Raw genomic sequence first — 19,141 nt, forward strand, 5'->3', positions numbered from 1 at the left:
CGCGCTCAGTTCTGCAGCGGGGCGAGGGTGCGTCTACACGTGCGTGACGCGCTCAGTTCTGCAGCGGGGCGAGGGTGCGTCTACACGTGCGTGACGCGCTCAGTTCTGCAGCGGGGCGAGGGTGCGTCTACACGTGCGTGACGCACTCAGTCCTGCAGCGGGGCGAGGGTGCGTCTACACGTGCGTGACGCACTCAGTCCTGCAGCGGGGCGAGGGTGCGTCTACACGTGCGTGACGCACTCAGTCCTGCAGCGGGGCGAGGGTGCGTCTACACGTGCGTGACGCGCTCAGTTCTGCAGCGGGGCGAGGGTGCGTCTACACGTGCGTGACGCGCTCAGTTCTGCAGCGGGGCGAGGGTGCGTCTACACGTGCGTGACGCGCTCAGTTCTGCAGCGGGGCGAGGGTGCGTCTACACGTGCGTGACGCACTCAGTCCTGCAGCGGGGCGAGGGTGCGTCTACACGTGCGTGACGCGCTCAGTCCTGCAGCGGGGCGAGGGTGCGTCTACACGTGCGTGACGCGCTCAGTCCTGCAGCGGGGCGAGGGTGCGTCTACACGTGCGTGACGCGCTCAGTCCTGCAGCGGGGCGAGGGTGCGTCTACACGTGCGTGACGCGCTCAGTTCTGCAGCGGGGCGAGGGTGCGTCTACACGTGCGTGACGCGCTCAGTCCTGCAGCGGGGCGAGGGTGCGTCTACACGTGCGTGACGCGCTCAGTTCTGCAGCGGGGCGAGGGTGCGTCTACACGTGCGTGACGCACTCAGTCCTGCAGCGGGGCGAGGGTGCGTCTACACGTGCGTGACGCACTCAGTCCTGCAGCGGGGCGAGGGTGCGTCTACACGTGCGTGACGCACTCAGTCCTGCAGCGGGGCGAGGGTGTGTCTACACGTGCGTGACGCGCTCAGTTCTGCAGCGGGGCGAGGGTGCGTCTACACGTGCGTGACGCACTCAGTCCTGCAGCGGGGCGAGGGTGTGTCTACACGTGCGTGACGCGCTCAGTTCTGCAGCGGAGCGAGGGTGCGTCTACACGTGCGTGACGCGCTCAGTCCTGCAGCGGGGCGAGGGTGCGTCTACAAGTGCGTGACGCGCTCAGTCCTGCAGCGGGGCGAGGGTGCGTCTACACGTGCGTGACGCGCTCAGTCCTGCAGCGGGGCGAGGGTGCGTCTACAAGTGCGTGACGCGCTCAGTTCTGCAGCGGGGCGAGGGTGCGTCTACACGTGCGTGACGCGCTCAGTTCTGCAGCGGGGCGAGGGTGCGTCTACACGTGCGTGACGCGCTCAGTTCTGCTCTGGCGTCATCGGCCCCACACCACCCTGTGACCGACCCCCCCCCCCCCCCTCCCCGCCTGCACGGGACAGCAGCTGGAGGAGGGGCTTACATTGGCAACATGTAAACTTGTATGACAAACATATCACCACGTGTGTTATTGCTTTTGACAGGATACGCTACAGTTTAATTTAGAGGTGTCTATAATCATCCATTTTTTATTTCTTACAATACACAATTCATTATTACCAGTGTGTTGTGATTGGGAATCAAATGAATGCAAATAAATGTACTTTGTGATCTTGAATTTTAGATTTATTTTCAATTCCATAGAACTGCAATGTAGACAGGAGGTCACAAAATGCATCTTGAATAGAAAATAAATGCACAATAATTGTAAACACTCCAGAACCGATACTTCCGGCGGCGGCGCTGTGGAGCAGTCGAAACCCAAAATGAAACAGCCGAAGAAGGCTGTGTCTGTCTGAGCTAAAAACTTTGGCACTTCCATGTGAATAATGGCTCGGTATTGGAAACTGTGTATTGATAACGTGTATATCGCGTGAAGCCATTGGAGCTGACCTCCCAGTGGTTAGAGGACCCGCGCATCCGAGACTCTGAAGGAAGAATGAGTGACGAGTCTCGTGCTAACTAGCTGGCTGCTAGCTGGCCGCTAGCTACTTTTAGGTGATCGCTCGCCTCAAACTCCATACTTAGGTGATATTTTAATTCCATTTTACACAAGGCGCAAACTACGGCTCTTGGCTTATCCACTGTGCCATTTGGGAAGTAAAACGAGCCATTTAAAAGCGTATTGCTGTCGTTCTCGCCTGCACAAGCAGGAGACAGGAAACCGAACAGCTTGACTACAAGTACGGGTGCGCGAAGGGACAAAATAGCGGCATGCGATTAACGCGATTAAAAAAAAATAACGCGTTATGATCGGCGCAATCGTGCGTTAACGCTGACAGCCCTAATATATATATATATATATATATAATATATTAATATATATATATATATATATATACACACACACACACACACACACACACACACACACACACACACACTACCTGTATCTGTAACTGTGTGTCTCTGTATGTGTACCACCCTGCGCACAGATTTTCTGTCTAGTCAGTGTGTGTGTGTGTGTGTGTGTGTGTGTGAGAGAGAGTGTGTGTGTGTGTGTGTGTGTGTGTGTGTGTGTGTGTGTGTGTGTGTGCGTGTGTGTGTGTGTGTGCGTGAGTGAGTGAGTGAGTGAGTGAGTGAGCGAGCGAGCGAGCGAGCGTCTGTGTGTCTGTCAGTGTGGTCACATGCCTGTCCTGTTCCCAAATGCATGCGTCTTGCACATGCACAGGCTGCTGCATCCACGGCTTTGATCTATGAGAAGTAAAAGCGAGACATCAGCTGTTCCTTTGTAGACTGGTCACGTGACCACGCTAAACAAAGTTGTTCCTGGTTTCCCTGGTGACAAATTAAAACGGTGACTTAGCCTTTAACACAGCAGCCAGATCATGGGCAAACAAGCCTCTCTTGACACACAATGAGACTGCAAAGAGTTGACACAGGTGGGATCCTGACCACCACATTCCATTTGACGTCCAGAGAGCCGTATTAACCCATTGATACCTGATGCAGCATTTGTGTGTGTATCCCTTTAAGACCGCGAACCGCGTTAACGCGGTTCGCGGTCTTAAAGGGATACGCACACGAATGAGGGATATACACACAAATGCTGCATCAGGTATCAATGGGTTAAAAGACACCCTGTTGTTTTCCTAGATGTGACAGTCAGTGGCTGACTCACTGCTGTGTAACATGCCTGTCTGTCCCTGGAGGGACAAGGAGACACAGGCCTAATTAGTGTCTCCAGAGGACAGTAGAGACAAAAGCCAGTGGTGCCTGGCTGGGGGGGAGGGGGGATGCTCCAGTCTTTGCCTGATCATCAGATCAGGCCATGCTTTGTGCCACACTCAGGCAGGCTCCCCTGAACCAGGCTGAGGAGATAAGAGGAGAGCATGTATGGATTAGATCAGAGCCACTTAGTGGCTGTGCTCTTTTCACAGGAGGAGCTGCTGCCTCCTCCACCACAAGACGCCATGAGTTAGGAAGCAGTCAGAACTGCCTGGACTAACACAAAGCAAAGCACGTGCTCACGCACATGCATGCATGTGCACGTGCACACGCATGAGCACGCGCCACGTGCACATGCATGCATGCACGCTGCGCACACACGTCACTACAGGCCAGTGTTTCTCAAAGTGTGGGGCGGTCCCCCCCTGTGGGGCGCAGGGGGAAATGCAGAAATGCAGCGCGGAACCAATGTTTTGACGTCTGACTTCTTTCCCGCTGAGCAATAAATGAACCCCGCTTCTGTAGTGACTTCGCATTTATTCCATGGATGCTTCATTCATATTGCCAAATATTTCAATTTATTTTGTTTAGTTTTGCACAGGTTGCACTTTATTGTTATTATTTTGAAAAGATGTGCAGTGCAAAACAGGTTCATTGCAGCCACTAATACAGTGATAATAAGACTTAATGCAAATGTTTCTTGACAAATATTTGTTATTTTTTGTACAGATAGAACTTTATTGATATCGTTATAACAAAGTGATTGCACATTTCATTAGATTTGTATCTGATGGAGCAATCTGGTTAACTTTGTTTGTTCTAGCAAAGTGATTGCAATTTCAGTTTATTTCAATTTATTATTTAAAAAAGCACAGATGTAGCAGTCACAGAATTTTGTATAAAGTTGAAATGGAAGTTGTTTTTTTATTTGGACAACATTACTGAAAGAAAATAGAAAGGAATGGTCATGATCTTGATGTTATTTCAATAAAAGTTAAACTTGGACCCTTTTGTTACAATTTTGTTGGGGCGGTGGGGCATGAACATTTTTCCTCCTCCAAAGTGGGGCATGACAGAAAAAGTTTGAGAACCACTGCTATAGGCTACTTGTTAGATAAACCACTAAATGCCTAGACCTAGAACTTAATTTGAACCTCAACTATTTTAAGTGAGAAATGTCCTAAATAGGATGACATATCGAAATTCAATAAACAATACAGAAATGTGACAATAGATATTGTGGGACAGAATAATTTATTGCAATATTAACTCTGTTTTTATTCTGCTGTAGCAATCACAAAATGAGATAGTTTGCCATCACAATTTCCCATGCTCTCTACCAAAATTATATTTTCACTTTGTGGTGACATTTTTACTTTGCCGTTTACATTTTAGCAAGCCAATGCCATTGCTTGAAAGATTTGTGGCTCAGAAATAAAAAAAAATATTCTGCAGTCAGACTTTGTCAACTTATTTTATTTTATTACATAATACTGGTTTTATCAAATTCAGAATTGTGAACCCCATATCATGTATCGAAATGTATCATGAGATACGTATATCATTACATCCCTAACAAAAACACATACAAAAAGGCCTTTTTCAAAGCAGCCATTTTGGGTCTAAAAGGCAGGAAATAACACAGGTGCACCAAAACATTAATTAGGGTTTCCAACTTCCAGTCCATTTAGGTGTTCCATGGTGCTGGGGCCCTAATTAGTGAGTTGGTTGCACCTGTGTTTACCCTGCCTTTTAGACACAAAATGGCGGCTGTGAAAAAGGCCCACTGTATTGTGGACACATCCACACACACCCACAAGGAAAGCACACAAAGCACATGTCAGTGTTCTGTCTCAGTAGTCACTGGCTACTCATCGCTGATGCGTCAGTCTGTCAAGTATCTCTATTCATTATGGATGGATGATGAGTTTTTCAATCAATTTAGTCTGGAAAATGCAGTCAGTTGAAAGGCCGACATTTAAAATTCAGACCACTCATCAATGTTGTATGTAACAGAAGACATGCCTATTGAAGATAGGGCTGTGTATTGGCAAGAATCTGGCGATACGATATGTATCACGTCACGCACGATACAGGGGTCACGCTTCAATATATTGTGATATATTGCGATACTGTAAGCAAGAGATATTGCATTTTTTTCTTCCATCTAATTTTAGTGGCAGAGTGAAATGACCTAAGACTCGGGGACTTGGGCGTTTAAACACAACACAAAACGTTCCACTGCTACGAATATTTGAATGTAAGCTATTCATTAAAAATTATTTTTGTTGTTATTGTTGTTTTTGAGAATCAATACAGTATCACAAAACAGAATATTGTGACACTCAAGTGTGTCAATGTTTTCTTAGCCCTCGTTGAAGACCTTTTACTCTGTTACTGGGTGGGAAGTGGGAAGTGGGAAGTGGGAAAACCTCATTTGATTGCTGCATTGAATTGAAAGGGAAAGGTATTTCTTGTTGGATGTGTATTTTGGCACCTAACCAACCACAGTTCTGTTGAAAGGCTGCTCTGTTCTTTCAAATAATAATAATAATACAATCAGAATACTTGAGCTTAGACAGAAAATCTGTGGGCAGGCACACACATGTACGCACACACACACACACACACATGTACGCACACACACACACACACACACACACACACACACACACAGAAAAAGACAGACAGCTAGACAGAGACAGACAGACGTGTCACACACACACACACACACACACACACACACACACACACACACACACACACACACACACACACACACACACACACAAACAGATCTAACACCAGCACACATACATGTACACACACACAGACACAGATACACACACAGATCCAGCACACATATACACACAGACACACATATACACACAGACACACACAGAGATCCAGCACACATATAACATATATAAACACAATGACAAAAGCCATAGTAATTTAGACTCAGGTGTGCATAAAACTTCCTTTTTTAAATTCGTTTTTTTTTCTCCGTATTATCGCTTATCGGACAGGAGAAGCAGATATTTGTCAGTTATAGAATCGGCCTTAAAAAATCCCCCCCAAAGTCTAGAAATCCCCCTCAAAATCTATACCGCCCCCCCCCTCCCCTATCTAAAGAACATAAGGGGGAATTCCCCTCGTGTTTGCAAAATGAATGTTAGGACCGGCTTATCAAACCTTCCCTATAACAATCACCAGTGGAACATAAGACACGGCCGTCCGCTGGCCTGTTCAAGGTCACCTCGAGCTCGACCCAGTTTCTCCAGAGACAACAAACTGCAAGGTTCCAGGCAGCAAGGCGGCCTAAAACCAGTGCAAGGCGTGGCGAAAAGCACCCTACTGTACATACAAACACACATCACAGACCAGCCTTATGTCAACTTTGAGGGCTCTTCCTATAAAGTCACGCGCACGTCACACACCTCCTAATACAGGGCAAGTGAGGCTTGGCAAGAGGACAGAGGAATAGTCGATAACCGTGACATGATTATTGATTCATTCATTGAGCTTGACTAAACAGACAGCGCTGTTTCCCAGCTGACTTTGCTCCTTATGAGAATATGAATTCCCGCGAGCCACAGAGCCACATGGGGAAATGACATCATGGCAAACTGATGAGAAGAAATGTACGAATCTAAGCTGTCTGTCTCTCAGAATTAAACAGAAGAACATGTCCAAAATTAGGGGTGGGGCCGATCCGATCAAATATCGGTAGCCGATATTGGCACTAATTCACGGATCGGAATAAAAAAAAAAAAAAAAAAAAGCAATTCCAGCGCGGGCCGTAATTTGCCCATGTATAATAGTATCCTTCTTTCCCTTGTATATTTTCTTAATTCTGTCTGCTTTTTGCAAGGTATATTTAAAAAAAAAATCTTTAATTGGCCAAATCTTTGCCTATACTGTATATTCAAGAAAAATATTGGTATCGGCATAATATCGGTATCGGCAGATATCCAAATTCAGGTATCAGAATCGGATCGGAAGTGAAAAAATGTGGATCGGTGCATCCTTATCCAAAATGTGTTGCCTAATCAATGTTGGTGCTGTATCCCAAGATAGTGATCCATAACAATAGCCACAGAGCCAGTGTTGCAAGATAGTGATCCATAACAATAGCCACAGCGCCAGTGTTGCAAGATAGTGATCCATAACAATAGCCACAGCGCCAGTGTTGCAAGATAGTGATCCATAACAATAGCCACAGCGCCAGTGTTGCAAGATAGTGATCCATAACAATAGCCACAGAGCCAGTGTTGCAAGATAGTGATCCATAACAATAGCCACAGAGCCAGTGTTGCAAGATAGTGATCCATAACAATAGCCACAGCGCCAGTGTTGCAAGATAGTGATCCATAACAATAGCCACAGAGCCAGTGTTGCAAGATAGTGATCCATAACATTAGCCACAGAGCCAGTGTTGCAAGATAGTGGTCCATAACAATAGCCACAGAGCCAGTGTTGCAAGAAAGTGGTCTGTCACCCCACAACGTCATCCAGTTATATGTACCGTATACTGAAACATGCCTGGCTGAAGTGCAAAATGTGCTCAGTGAAATGAATCAATGTAATCACATATTCAGTATCATAATGCAATATCTTTGCCACTGACTTATGGTTGGTCGATCATTTTCTTCCAAATCAAATTTTCTATGCAGCCTTTCACTTTGTGTTGCCCAGAAATAACTGCTGTGGCTGTAGCTCCAAGCTGTAGCTTGAGGTACTCTCACTCTTCAAACTAGGGATGGGCATTTCTAGCAAAAACACTATTCGAAATTCGCTGGCCAAAGTCGACTTTTAATCGAAATTCGAAAAGTAAAAAAAAAAAGTAAAAAAAAAAAGAAAAAAAGAAAAAAAAAAAAAGAAAAAAAAAAAATTGTGAGTGAAATGTTGCATTGTCTTCCCTGATTCTAAGTCTAAGGCTTTATTAACACGTTAAGTGCCATAGCCGAGATATCTCGTCTTACATAATCCAACGCTTGAGTGCCAGAGCCGAGATATCTCGTCTTACATAAACATTTTTTTTTTTTGACGGTGGGACATCAATCAACAACTTTTACATCTTCGAGATCACTATTGGAGCAAGAGAATGTGTATAATCTATTTTACCGACCCACTAAGTGTTGACAGTGCTCCCCCAGACGAGCGAAATCAAAGAAAAAACTGCCGCGGGAGCAAGCCATTCAAGGAAATGGCGAGGCGATTTTACAGTAATCCATTCCAGACTTGTCTTGCCCGAGAGCGGCCGCGCAGGCAGCAGCACACAGAGAGCGGAGAGCGATTTGCAAAATAGATTATAGGTGAAACACACTTTGAAACACCTCAGAAAGGCCAGAATCAACATCTGCCCATCGCCCACGCATTCCCCAGCCCATCTTGACTCGCACAAGGAGCGTCCGCACGCAGGCAAGCAGGCAGGCAGGCACGCAGGCAGGCAGGCAGGCAGCAGCAACGCGCTTCTGACACGCCCGCTGTAGAGCCAGGAGGAAGGAGGAGAAGACACACGGAGGGAGGAGTTTGAATGAGAGGGGTGTTTCCTGTTGTTATGGAGGAAATTACTGTTCAAAACTATTGTTTAGAATGTCTGACGGTCTTACTGATGCCAAAAATGAATGGTTAAAGTGACTATTCTATCGAATTTCACAAAAAGCCATTTATCTCTGAATAAATTTCCAGACGCTGAAACCATGCTGTACTCAACGGCTAATATCTACATAACTACTAACTCTGCAAACTAACTCTTTTAGACAGAGAAAGCACACATTCTATTAGTTATTTTTAGATGATTGGTGTTCATGAATTCTTAACAGAAAATAATCCTCGGCTCTTGTAAAATGAGCCAGAATCCTCAAAAAAAAACCTGGCACAACTTACCTACAGGATGAAAAAATGGCTGGCACTCAATGTGTTAATTAATAGAAAAAGCTTCTGCTGTGGATTTTTAGCTGAAACAAGCATTGCACCACTGAAGTAAAGAACATGTTACATGACATTGACATTTTCGAAAATAAAAAACAGTTTTGACAATCATGAGTGGTTCATTAAATATTTAGTAGGCTCAGGTCTGAGTGCCAAAGGGGTGCCAAAGTCACCCCCTCTCCCTCTTCATGGGATTTCATCCGCCATTCATTTTTCCATAAACCTTGCTTAAAATGCTTATAAAAATTGTTTTACTTGCTCAAACCAAGCAATTCGACTATACTTAGAATCAGGGGAGACAATGCAACATTTCACTCACACAAAAAAAAAAAAAAAAAAAAAAAAATCGAATTTCGACTTTCAATAATAAAAGTCGACCTTGATAATAACAACGATTATTCGAAAATTCGAAATTCGATGCCCATCCCTACTTCAAAACATTTTCAAAATCTGTATGAAAAAGAAAAATCCTGGTGATTGACTTTGCTAACAAGGCCTAAGTAACATCTTGGCATGAGGAGATCTGTTTGCACGTGGACAAGTGGTGGAAGAAGACATTTTGCTTTATGACATTACTTAGGACCCAAGGGAGAAAACACTGCTACTGCACTGTTAAGCTATAGGCCAGATGAAAAGGGCAAGTGTTTTGAATTTCATCATGTAAGAATGGGTTTGCTCTGGCCACGACTTATACTATTTGGCCCTGTAGCCGAAACGAAACGTGGCTGATGTTTGCATTTGGGCTAGGGCAGGCAGACCACGGGCTTAACTGAATTAGTCTGAGTGTTTGCTCAGAGGCAGGTGTCACTCACAGGCGGTAAGGCCTAGGGGAGGGGAGAGGTAGCAAAGGCTCACAGCCAAAATCCAATATCTCAGAGGAACGAGACACCACAATAGAGCTACTCCTGAGTCCTGACGAAGCACAAACCAAAGAAAATGATTTGTGTTTTGTTGATGGGGGAGGGGCTAAGAAGAATTAGGCTGAACAAATGTAGAGATTTTCTGGATAATTAACTCTAGCGGTTTTCGCCCTGACTAACGAGAGTGGGTCCGAATGGGTCCGGAAAACATGGACGCTAGCACTTCTGGCTCGTACGTATAAAAGTGAATGGGATTTTTGCATGGGGATTTCGGTTAACTTAAATGCGTGAAATAAGGTCTGTGGTTAACAAAGGTTTATGAAAGAGCGAAGTTTGTGTTTAGCAAGAGTAAAAAAATTTAAAATAAAAGAGGTTCTCCCTGCGGTACTCCATACAGGGGTCAGTTGGGAACTTTAGAAAAATGAGAGTGAAACGCCACTGCCAGATCCAAAGCCTCTGTGTCTTCCTGCTGCTGCTGCAGGCTCTGTTCAGAAACGTCCCTGGGCTTAAGGATAGCCCTGACGCTAAACACTACAGGGATTTGCTTAGGTGGAGGGCATGGGGATTTGGACTTAGCAGTTAGCGATCTTAGCTCACCTGTACGTGGGCAAGCCTAGAAGATCTTCTTAGCTCACCTGTACATGGGCAAGCCTAGAAGATCTTAGCTCACCTGTACATGGGCAAGCCTAGAAGATCTTCTTAGCTCACCTGTACATGGGCAACCCTAGAATATCTTAGCTCACCTGTACGTGGGCAAGCCTAGAAGATCTTAGCTCACCTGTACGTGGCCGAGGCTAGAAGATCTTAGCTCACCTGTACATGGGCAAGCCTAGAAGATCTTAGGTCACCTGTACGTGGGCAAGCCTAGAAGATCTTAGCTCACCTGTACGTGGGCAAGCCTAGAAGATCTTAGCTCACCTGTACGTGGGCAAGCCTAGAAGATCTTAGCTCACCTGTACGTGGGCAAGCCTGGAAGATCTTAGCTCACCTGTACGTGGGCAAGCCTGGAAGATCTTAGCTCACCTGTACATGGGCAAGCCTAGAATATCTTAGCTCACCTGTACGTGGGCAAGCCTAGAAGGACACAGGATTACGCAGCGCAAAATCAACCTGGTCTCAGTGACTTGCCAGAATTGGACTGATTCACAAGAGAAATGGCTGCACTGGCCTGAGTCCAAAAAGCAAATCAGTAGTGATATGAACTGTCACTTGTAAATATGCAAGATATGGCAGGATTTAGATTTAGAGTAGAGAACGGAAGGTTGAGCAGACAAGACCATCATAATATTCATAGATGTTGCCAGGCAGTAAGGTTTATTATGAATAGGTCCCAGGAGCTAAAATGATTGGTTGTTAGGCTATTACTCAAAAGGTGCTCACCTGGAGGTCCTTGGAGCTTGGCTTTTTTCACTGGAAGACAAAAGAAAGAAAGCATTATTCACTGTAAAAAAAAAGGTGAATTAAATCAGTTCATTTTGAATCCGCTGACGTGACATCATGTCAGTTCGCTTTAGCAGTACTTGATTGTGAAGTTGATTGACAGATAGAGAGGTGATGTTGAGATCTTCAGATCAGATCTTGGTGCAAAGTACACTGGTGAAGCAGGGGAGATCAACAAGGTGACATGTGACATGATTTGGGCATGAGCACTGGGGAAAATGGGCAGGATCTGGTGTTATTGTAGCCTGAGAAAGTCATTGATATGCAGACAGACAAACTACACACACACACACACACACACACACACACACACACACACACACACACACACACACACACACACACAGACACACTATCTCTCTCCCTCTCATAAACACACATTTTTTGTTATTACTAATTAAGACATTTACACCAATCATATCGCAGTCCCTTTTCACTTCCCACCCAATTCACCCATTTTTTGTCTAAAAGGCAGGAAGTAACACAGGTGCGCAAGCAAAACATTAATGAGGGTTTCCAACTTCCAATCCATTTAGGTGTTCCAGTGCCATCTCTGCCTAGGTAGCCTGATACAGTACACTGAGATCACAACATTGACTAAATATGGTCTGTTCAGGTCTGCAGAAAGACAGTCAAGGCCACAACTGATAAGAGGGTAGCCACACACACACACACAGACACACAGACACACACACACACACACACACACACACACACACACGTGTCCATGCGTCATCAGGACACCTGAATCACACAAACACATGAACAGTGTCACATGCTTTGTCCTCCACTAGAGCAGGGAAACATGTCTATTGTGGCGTGGATGAATTGATGGTTTTTGTGTGGCAGCATTGGCTGAAATGTTATACAAACAGCCAAAAGATTATTTGATCATTTAAGGACCCATTCTGCCAATTTTGTCTAAGTACCAAACCAAACATATGTACCAATTCCAAACCAGGGCCACTTCCACTGCAGATACCAAAAAAAAAATCAATAAAAAAAATCTGATTTAACCATGCAATGCAATAGCATCAGAAAGGCTAAATAACAAAAGAGGCACACACAGGCACGCGTGTGCGCACTGATGCCCGTCGCACACACACGCATAAACACCAAACACACACACGTATAAACACCAAACACAAAAACACACACACGTATAAACACACAAACACAAAAACACACACACGTATAAACACATAAACACACAAACACACACACGCATAAACACACAAACACAAAAACACACACGTATAAACACACAAACACAAAAACACACACACGTATAAACACACAAACACAAAAACACACACACGTATAAACACATAAACACACAAACACACACACACGCATAAACACCAAACACAAAAACACACACACGTATAAACACACAAACACAAAAACACACACACGTATAAACACACAAACACACAAACACACACACGCATAAACACACAAACACAAAAACACACACGTATAAACACACAAACACAAAAACACACACACGCACACAAGGCTGTGAAACAGAGGATCGCTTTGAAAATGTTTTTTTTCCTGGCCAAAATGTAGCCTAACTTTGGAGCATTATTTAGGTTATTGGTGCAGCAGCCCCACTACTTACAGGCACACCTCCCTACAGTGCAGATTTCAGCTAAAACACGGTGTAAATGACCTGCGTCACGCTGAAGCCACGCTGAAGCCACGCGGAAGCCACGCTCACGCCTTGCTCAAGCGATCGTTCAGGATTCACGCCGATTTTCCAAGCGTGACGCGTGAAGCTTGAAGCTGCCAGGCATGAAGTCAATGGGAGTTGTTGTGGGCGGGTTCAAGGCGCGCCGAGGAGGCGCTGAGAGGAAAAGAGAAGGCTTCTTGTGTGAACGGTTAGGCGTCAGTTCAGCTTGTGCCTGCCTCAAGCTTCAGCTCTGCTTATGTTCGGCGTCTTACGCCAGGTGGGCAGTATGGAATTATTATATATATATATATATAAATATATATATATATATATATAGCCACATTCTCCAAACTGGGACCACGCTGGCTGCATTCAGTACACTGACTGTCGGCAAGTACCTCGTACAACCCACATCAGAAAATACAAACTATCCCTTTAAGGGTATTGCTATGATATTGTAATTTTTTAAACAATACCAGGCCTACAACTTCACACTGTATACAACTGACGACTTTACAGGCTGGCAGTCTGAAGATACAGTTTGGCGTCAATTGAGCAAAGAATGTGGGAGGAGATCTTTATCTTCTTTATTAGGAGAGAACTTTATCATTCCTGGCAGCTCGAAGCATCTGGACATTTCTGCTCACAAGTTGGGCCTACATTCTAGTGAACGTCGCAATGTGGTAGCACATACGAGTCTGATTTGTTATGACAAATGCCAGATGAGGAAGTTTGGCAACGTTTTGTTTATTTTCATGCATGGAAGGAAGATTTCCTTGTAGGAAGAAGTAGTAATAATAACATTGGCAAATACAAGAGGGACGGGCAGCAGAGCTGCCTGGTCCCTAACTAGGTTATGTCAATATTAGCTGAGATACTAAGGCATGAAAACTCTTCACCCTACTTAATCCTGGCTTTCACAGTCTCTTCAGAGTCATGTGTTGTGGCAGTAGTGTCCAAAGTAACATGTGCTATATGGAGTGCCAAGACTTTGCAGCGTTTCCTTCCAACCGAGGACGACACCAGTTGATCCCATGAATGAGATCCTCCTCTCTGGCTGAAGGTGTGTTAGAGGCTGGGTCCACTGGGAACGTGTGTTTCAGATCACAATGCTTTGGAAATCATGCCCAGACTGCTTCCAACGTGCATAGCACCACAGCGCACGGAGCGTTTTTGAAGACCCCTTTGAAGACCCTTGAAGACCCCTTGGTCTCCCCTGGGTCCGGCATCTGCCCTGGAGACTAGGGGTGGGGGGGGAAATCGATACACCATAGTATTGGGATATTTTGCCTGACGATATTGTATCGATATTTGGACGCCAAGTATCGATATTATCATTATTTATTTATTTTTTTGCAGGCCATGCCATGCCAGGCCTCCGGGCATCTGCCCGAAGCGCCCGATGTTGCAGTCCGCCCCTGCAGTGGAGTATTGAGTCCAGAGAAGCTTAATAATGTAGCCTACATGTGGGGCAAAAACAAAACAAAACAAAACAAAAAAACACTGCATGTTTCACTTCCGGTGAGGTCAAGGAAAAGGTCGGAAAAGGAGTTAGAGAATATATCGAAATATTCAATATCGCAATACTATCGTATCGTGACTCAAGTATCGTTTTAGTATCGTATCGTGGGCATCTGGTGATTCCCACCCCTACTGGAGAGACCGTAACCCTAAGCCCCCCCACCATATCCAGACCCTAACCCTAAGACCACATACCCAATGCCTATCCCAACCAAACAGCACTTACTACTGTGATAATGCTATGTATGTGTATGTGTATGTATATATATATATATATTGAAGCATGTACATAACTAATATATAATATATATGGTGATGGTAATAGTTATATGTAATTTATATATAAGATATGGTAATGGTATATATATATATATATATATATGTATACATAATATGTGATGTAGTTGTATGTATATTCTACACATCTGTAATGGTATGTAGGTAATTCTGATGTATGCAATATCTTGAAAGGTACAGTATGTATGTGTGTAATATTCAAAATTGTACCGTTTGTACAGAATGTATTTTTTATACAGAATGTAAATTTTGTATGTAATATCTTGAAACTATGCAAGTTGTTTGATATCTTGAAACTATGCAAGTTGTTTGACCCCAGGAAGAGTAGTTGCAGCTCTGCTGTAGCTAATGGGGATCTTAAATAAAGACAAAGACAAACCTGTGGAGTCCCAGGGCATAATTTGACCACTGCGTGACCCCACAGTGCCGGTTTAACGGTCCGCTCGTGGCGCGTTCCATAATACGCACAACGGTACTGAGGCGCTTGGAGCGCGTTACCTCCAACGCACAAGGCTCTGGGGGGCGTTACCCCAAACGCACAAGGCTCTGGGGGGCGTTACCTCCAACGCACAAGGCTCTGGGGGGCGTTACCCCCAACGCACAAGGCTCTGGGGGGCGTTACCCCAAACGCACATGGCACATGGCAAAGCGGGGCTCTGGTACGAATTCGGACTGAGAAGATGTTCATGTGAATAAACGTCTGAGTTAACACAATAGTGAGTGAGCCTATGGCTCATTGATGGAACCCTTTGCATTCATTACAGTATTGCAGCATTTATGAACTGGGTGTCTGTGGTGACACAGATGATGCAACACTGCCTGGATCTCACCTGCAATTACCACGCATTACCATAGGTGTCACCAAAGAGAACAAAACTGAAATCCTCGAGATTATCACTTTAAAGTTTCAGATTTAAACTAAAGTAATTTCAAGTACAAATGTGGGGGAGCTTCTTTAACTTTGAAATTCTCAACAATTATACAGTAAAAAAAAAAGTGCTTGATTTTGGGTTAGTGTGTAGTCAGGGATATCTATCTTCACCACTGACTTATGAGATTGATTATATAAACCTCTTTGTGGGGGGCGCCAAAAATTCCTCTAAGCAGGAAAAACCCTGTAACAGGTTGGTAACCACCACATTGAACCGCAGTTGAAAAATGTCCATTTGAAAGACACCACATGCATAAACAACGCTAAGATTAATACTATTTTTTTTTTTAAGCATACAGACAATGATGCATCACAAAGCACAGCTGGTAGCTAACAAACAGCCAGCAACAATGGCCATGACTGGACTGGGGCAGATGGTTAGCATGATAGCCAAACAAAATGCTAAATGGCCGGCTATAACAGCCATGGTCTTTCCCTAAAACCTCTCAATGGGGGAGTGAATGGTTACGGGATTGTGAAGTGCTTTGTAGTTTGTCCTGTAGGGATTAAATTGTGATTGCGGTTTGCAGTGTTGTATGTTCATATAAACCTCCTGAGCCTGGGATGGCAGATGGGCCGGATTGGATGACATGTTTTTCATATTTGAATGGAATATCCCCTCTCTTGCTTCTATATTTAGAGAGAGAAAAAACTAAGGGGAAGTTACGTTATCCTTTATTTATCCCCTTGGGGAAATTCATCCTCTGCATTTGACCCATCCTCTACTAGGAACCTTCCTAGAACTAGGAGCAGTGGGCAGCCGCAGTGCAGCGCCCGGGGACCAACTCCAGTTTGATTGCCATTGCCTTGCTCAGGGGCACTGACAGGAGTATTAACCCTAACAGACATGTCTTTGACAGGAATATTAACCCTAACAGACATGTCTTTGACAGGAATATTAACCCTAACATACATGTCTTTGACAGGAATATTAACCTTAACAGACATGTCTTTGACAGGAATATTAACCCTAACATACATGTCTTTGACAGGAATATTAACCCTAACATACATGTCTTTGACAGGAATATTAACCTTAACAGACATGTCTTTGACAGGAATATTAACCCTAACAGACATGTCTTTGACAGGAGTATTAACCCTAACCGACATGTCTTTGACAGGAGTGTTATTAACCCTAACATACATGTATTTGACAGGAGTATTAACCCTAACATACATGTCTTTGACAGGAGTATTAACCCTAACAGACATGTCTTTGGTGGTCGGAGGAAACCGGAGCACCCGGAGGAAACCCACACGAACACGGGGAGAACATGCTAACTCCACACAGTATGGAGCTGGGACGGACCCGGCGTTCGAACCCGGGACCGTCTTGCTGTGAGGCAACAGTGCTAACCACTGTGCCACCGTGCCGTCTGTTTGTCCTGACTTCTTTGTTGTTTTGAAACGTTGCTGTTGATTTATGACTGAAAATCCACAGCAAACATCAGTGACCCTAACGAAAGAACAAGCGCTGGCTGGTGTGTAGTAGTAGTAGTACGTAGTAGTGGTGGTTTATTTGTACGTTTAGGATAAAGAGCGCATATAGTTGCAGGTACATGGACGTTAGAAAACTTTTTTCTAATGTTGACCTTTTAGTGGACAGCAAAGGGAAACGGAGGAAATTCTTTATCTTTAAAAGAAACACACCCAATTTGTGCGTTGTGCCAAAGCGTTTCCTGTTTGACATACCGCGTGTGAAGCGGAAAGGCAGCCGTGGAAACGGAGGGAGAGGGAGAGTGTTCTGTCTCATTGTCACCGAGGCATATGACCTGGCACGGTGGCCTTATGTCACCATTTGCATGACCTTATCTGAGGGGAGCACAATAAAGCAGGGGGGGGGGGGGGGGGGGGCCAGTGGGAAGCGATGCTTATCATTCCCTGTACTGGGCCTTCAGAGGCTGTTTAGATCACTATTTGGCAGGGCCAGTTATGCAGTCACAGTTAGGCTATTATCAACCTGCCAGTATTTCCATGGGGCCTGTCTGATTCTCAAGTGAACGAGCTTTATAGGTGGCATTTCTAGGTAAGAAGTTGTAATTAGGCTGTCTGAAACCAGTTTGATACATAAGTTCACTGAATTTGCAACCTTTCTAGGTACCTGGTTATGGATCATTTTCGAGGAACCATACCATGCACACACTTTGGTGGGTTAGGGTATCCCATGATACCTTGCAACCCTTACAACCGACGAAGAAGAACGAAGCGAGCCAAGCGAGCCCCTAATGGCGACGCCCACAAAGCCGACCGCATCAGAAAAAAGTGAAACAATGTTGGCTAAATAACAAACGTATTTCACTTTCTTTTAGTTTTTATTCTAGAATAGTCAATAACGTCAGCCTTTACTTCAATTTAGTGCAGTCAGATGTTTGTACAGTGTCAGGAAAGTCACTTTTGAACAATAGCAGGAAGCATCTTGGTCTGTATATTGGTATATTGGTGTTGTATATTCAATGGAAACAGCACCAGTGCGACCTGTCGCGTGCAATGCTACCTTCAAGCATGAGGATGTCTGAAACGAGTTATTTTTCATCCACCTATATTAAAATTAGTTACCTAATTAATCAAGTATCTAGTTAGGTAGCTAGGTGATAGGAGCTCACTTGAGCTACAGACAGACCCATATAGATTTATATTTAGGCTACTCACCTGATGACTTCTCACAAGATGGTGACAATTCTCAAACAAACTCACAACTCATTCATTAACGAGGTATCAACCGAAGGTTCAGCAGCCCAGCCCAGCACGGTTAAATAAGCTAAATGTAAGGAATTGATATACTGTGTTACTGTGATTTGTGCATGCTCAGCTATCACACATACTGTAAGGCCGTGATCACTTTTTTTTTAATGTACCTGCATTTTTTCCAAATTGTATTTAATGGTTTGGTCACAGCAGGTGTGCGTTTTTTGGACCCAGCAGTTTTGGGGCACTCCGCTGGGTGCTACGAGTTAAACATTTCTTAAATGTATAGCCATGTCATGTATCATGTTGTGGAAAAATAGTCCTTGAAACTAGTGTCCTCTAGAGAGAGAGTGGCGTCAGCGGAGGACCAAAATGCCAGACTCATTAGCCAATGAACAGCCAGGAATGGGTCTCGCGCTACTTTTGCATGCTAAAATAAAGCTGATAATACAATTTGATTCAAGAAAAGAAAAACTTTCAAAGTACAACACAAACTGTCTATTTTGCTGCAACTCGACAGTGCTGCTTAATCCAGAACCTTACTTCCTGGAACTCTTGAGGGTAAAAAACTGGTCCATTGGAGTGAATGGAGATGTCGCCACTCTTCTTACACGGCTCTGCTTGAAACTATCCAGGATCTCTAGTGTAGTTAGTGAGGAGGATGTTTGTGTA

At 44.5% G+C, this 19,141-nt stretch overlaps 1 protein-coding gene across 1 annotated transcript in view; it reads right to left on the minus strand.

The window, feature by feature from the left end:
• The window catches only part of unc13bb (unc-13 homolog Bb (C. elegans)), a gene marked incomplete at both ends in the record, with an annotated part of 123,575 nt that overhangs the window by 95,032 nt on the left and 9,402 nt on the right, over positions 1-19,141 (minus strand). The window contains 2 exons of the mRNA XM_083641141.1: positions 11,298-11,327; positions 12,079-12,101. Of these exons, the coding sequence (XP_083497267.1) occupies positions 11,298-11,327; positions 12,079-12,101 (53 nt within the window). The remainder of the gene's footprint in view (positions 1-11,297; positions 11,328-12,078; positions 12,102-19,141) is intronic.

The sequence above is a fragment of the Poromitra crassiceps genome (genome assembly GCF_964638095.1).
Source record: "Poromitra crassiceps genome assembly, chromosome: 8".
Lineage (NCBI taxonomy): Eukaryota > Metazoa > Chordata > Actinopteri > Beryciformes > Melamphaidae > Poromitra > Poromitra crassiceps.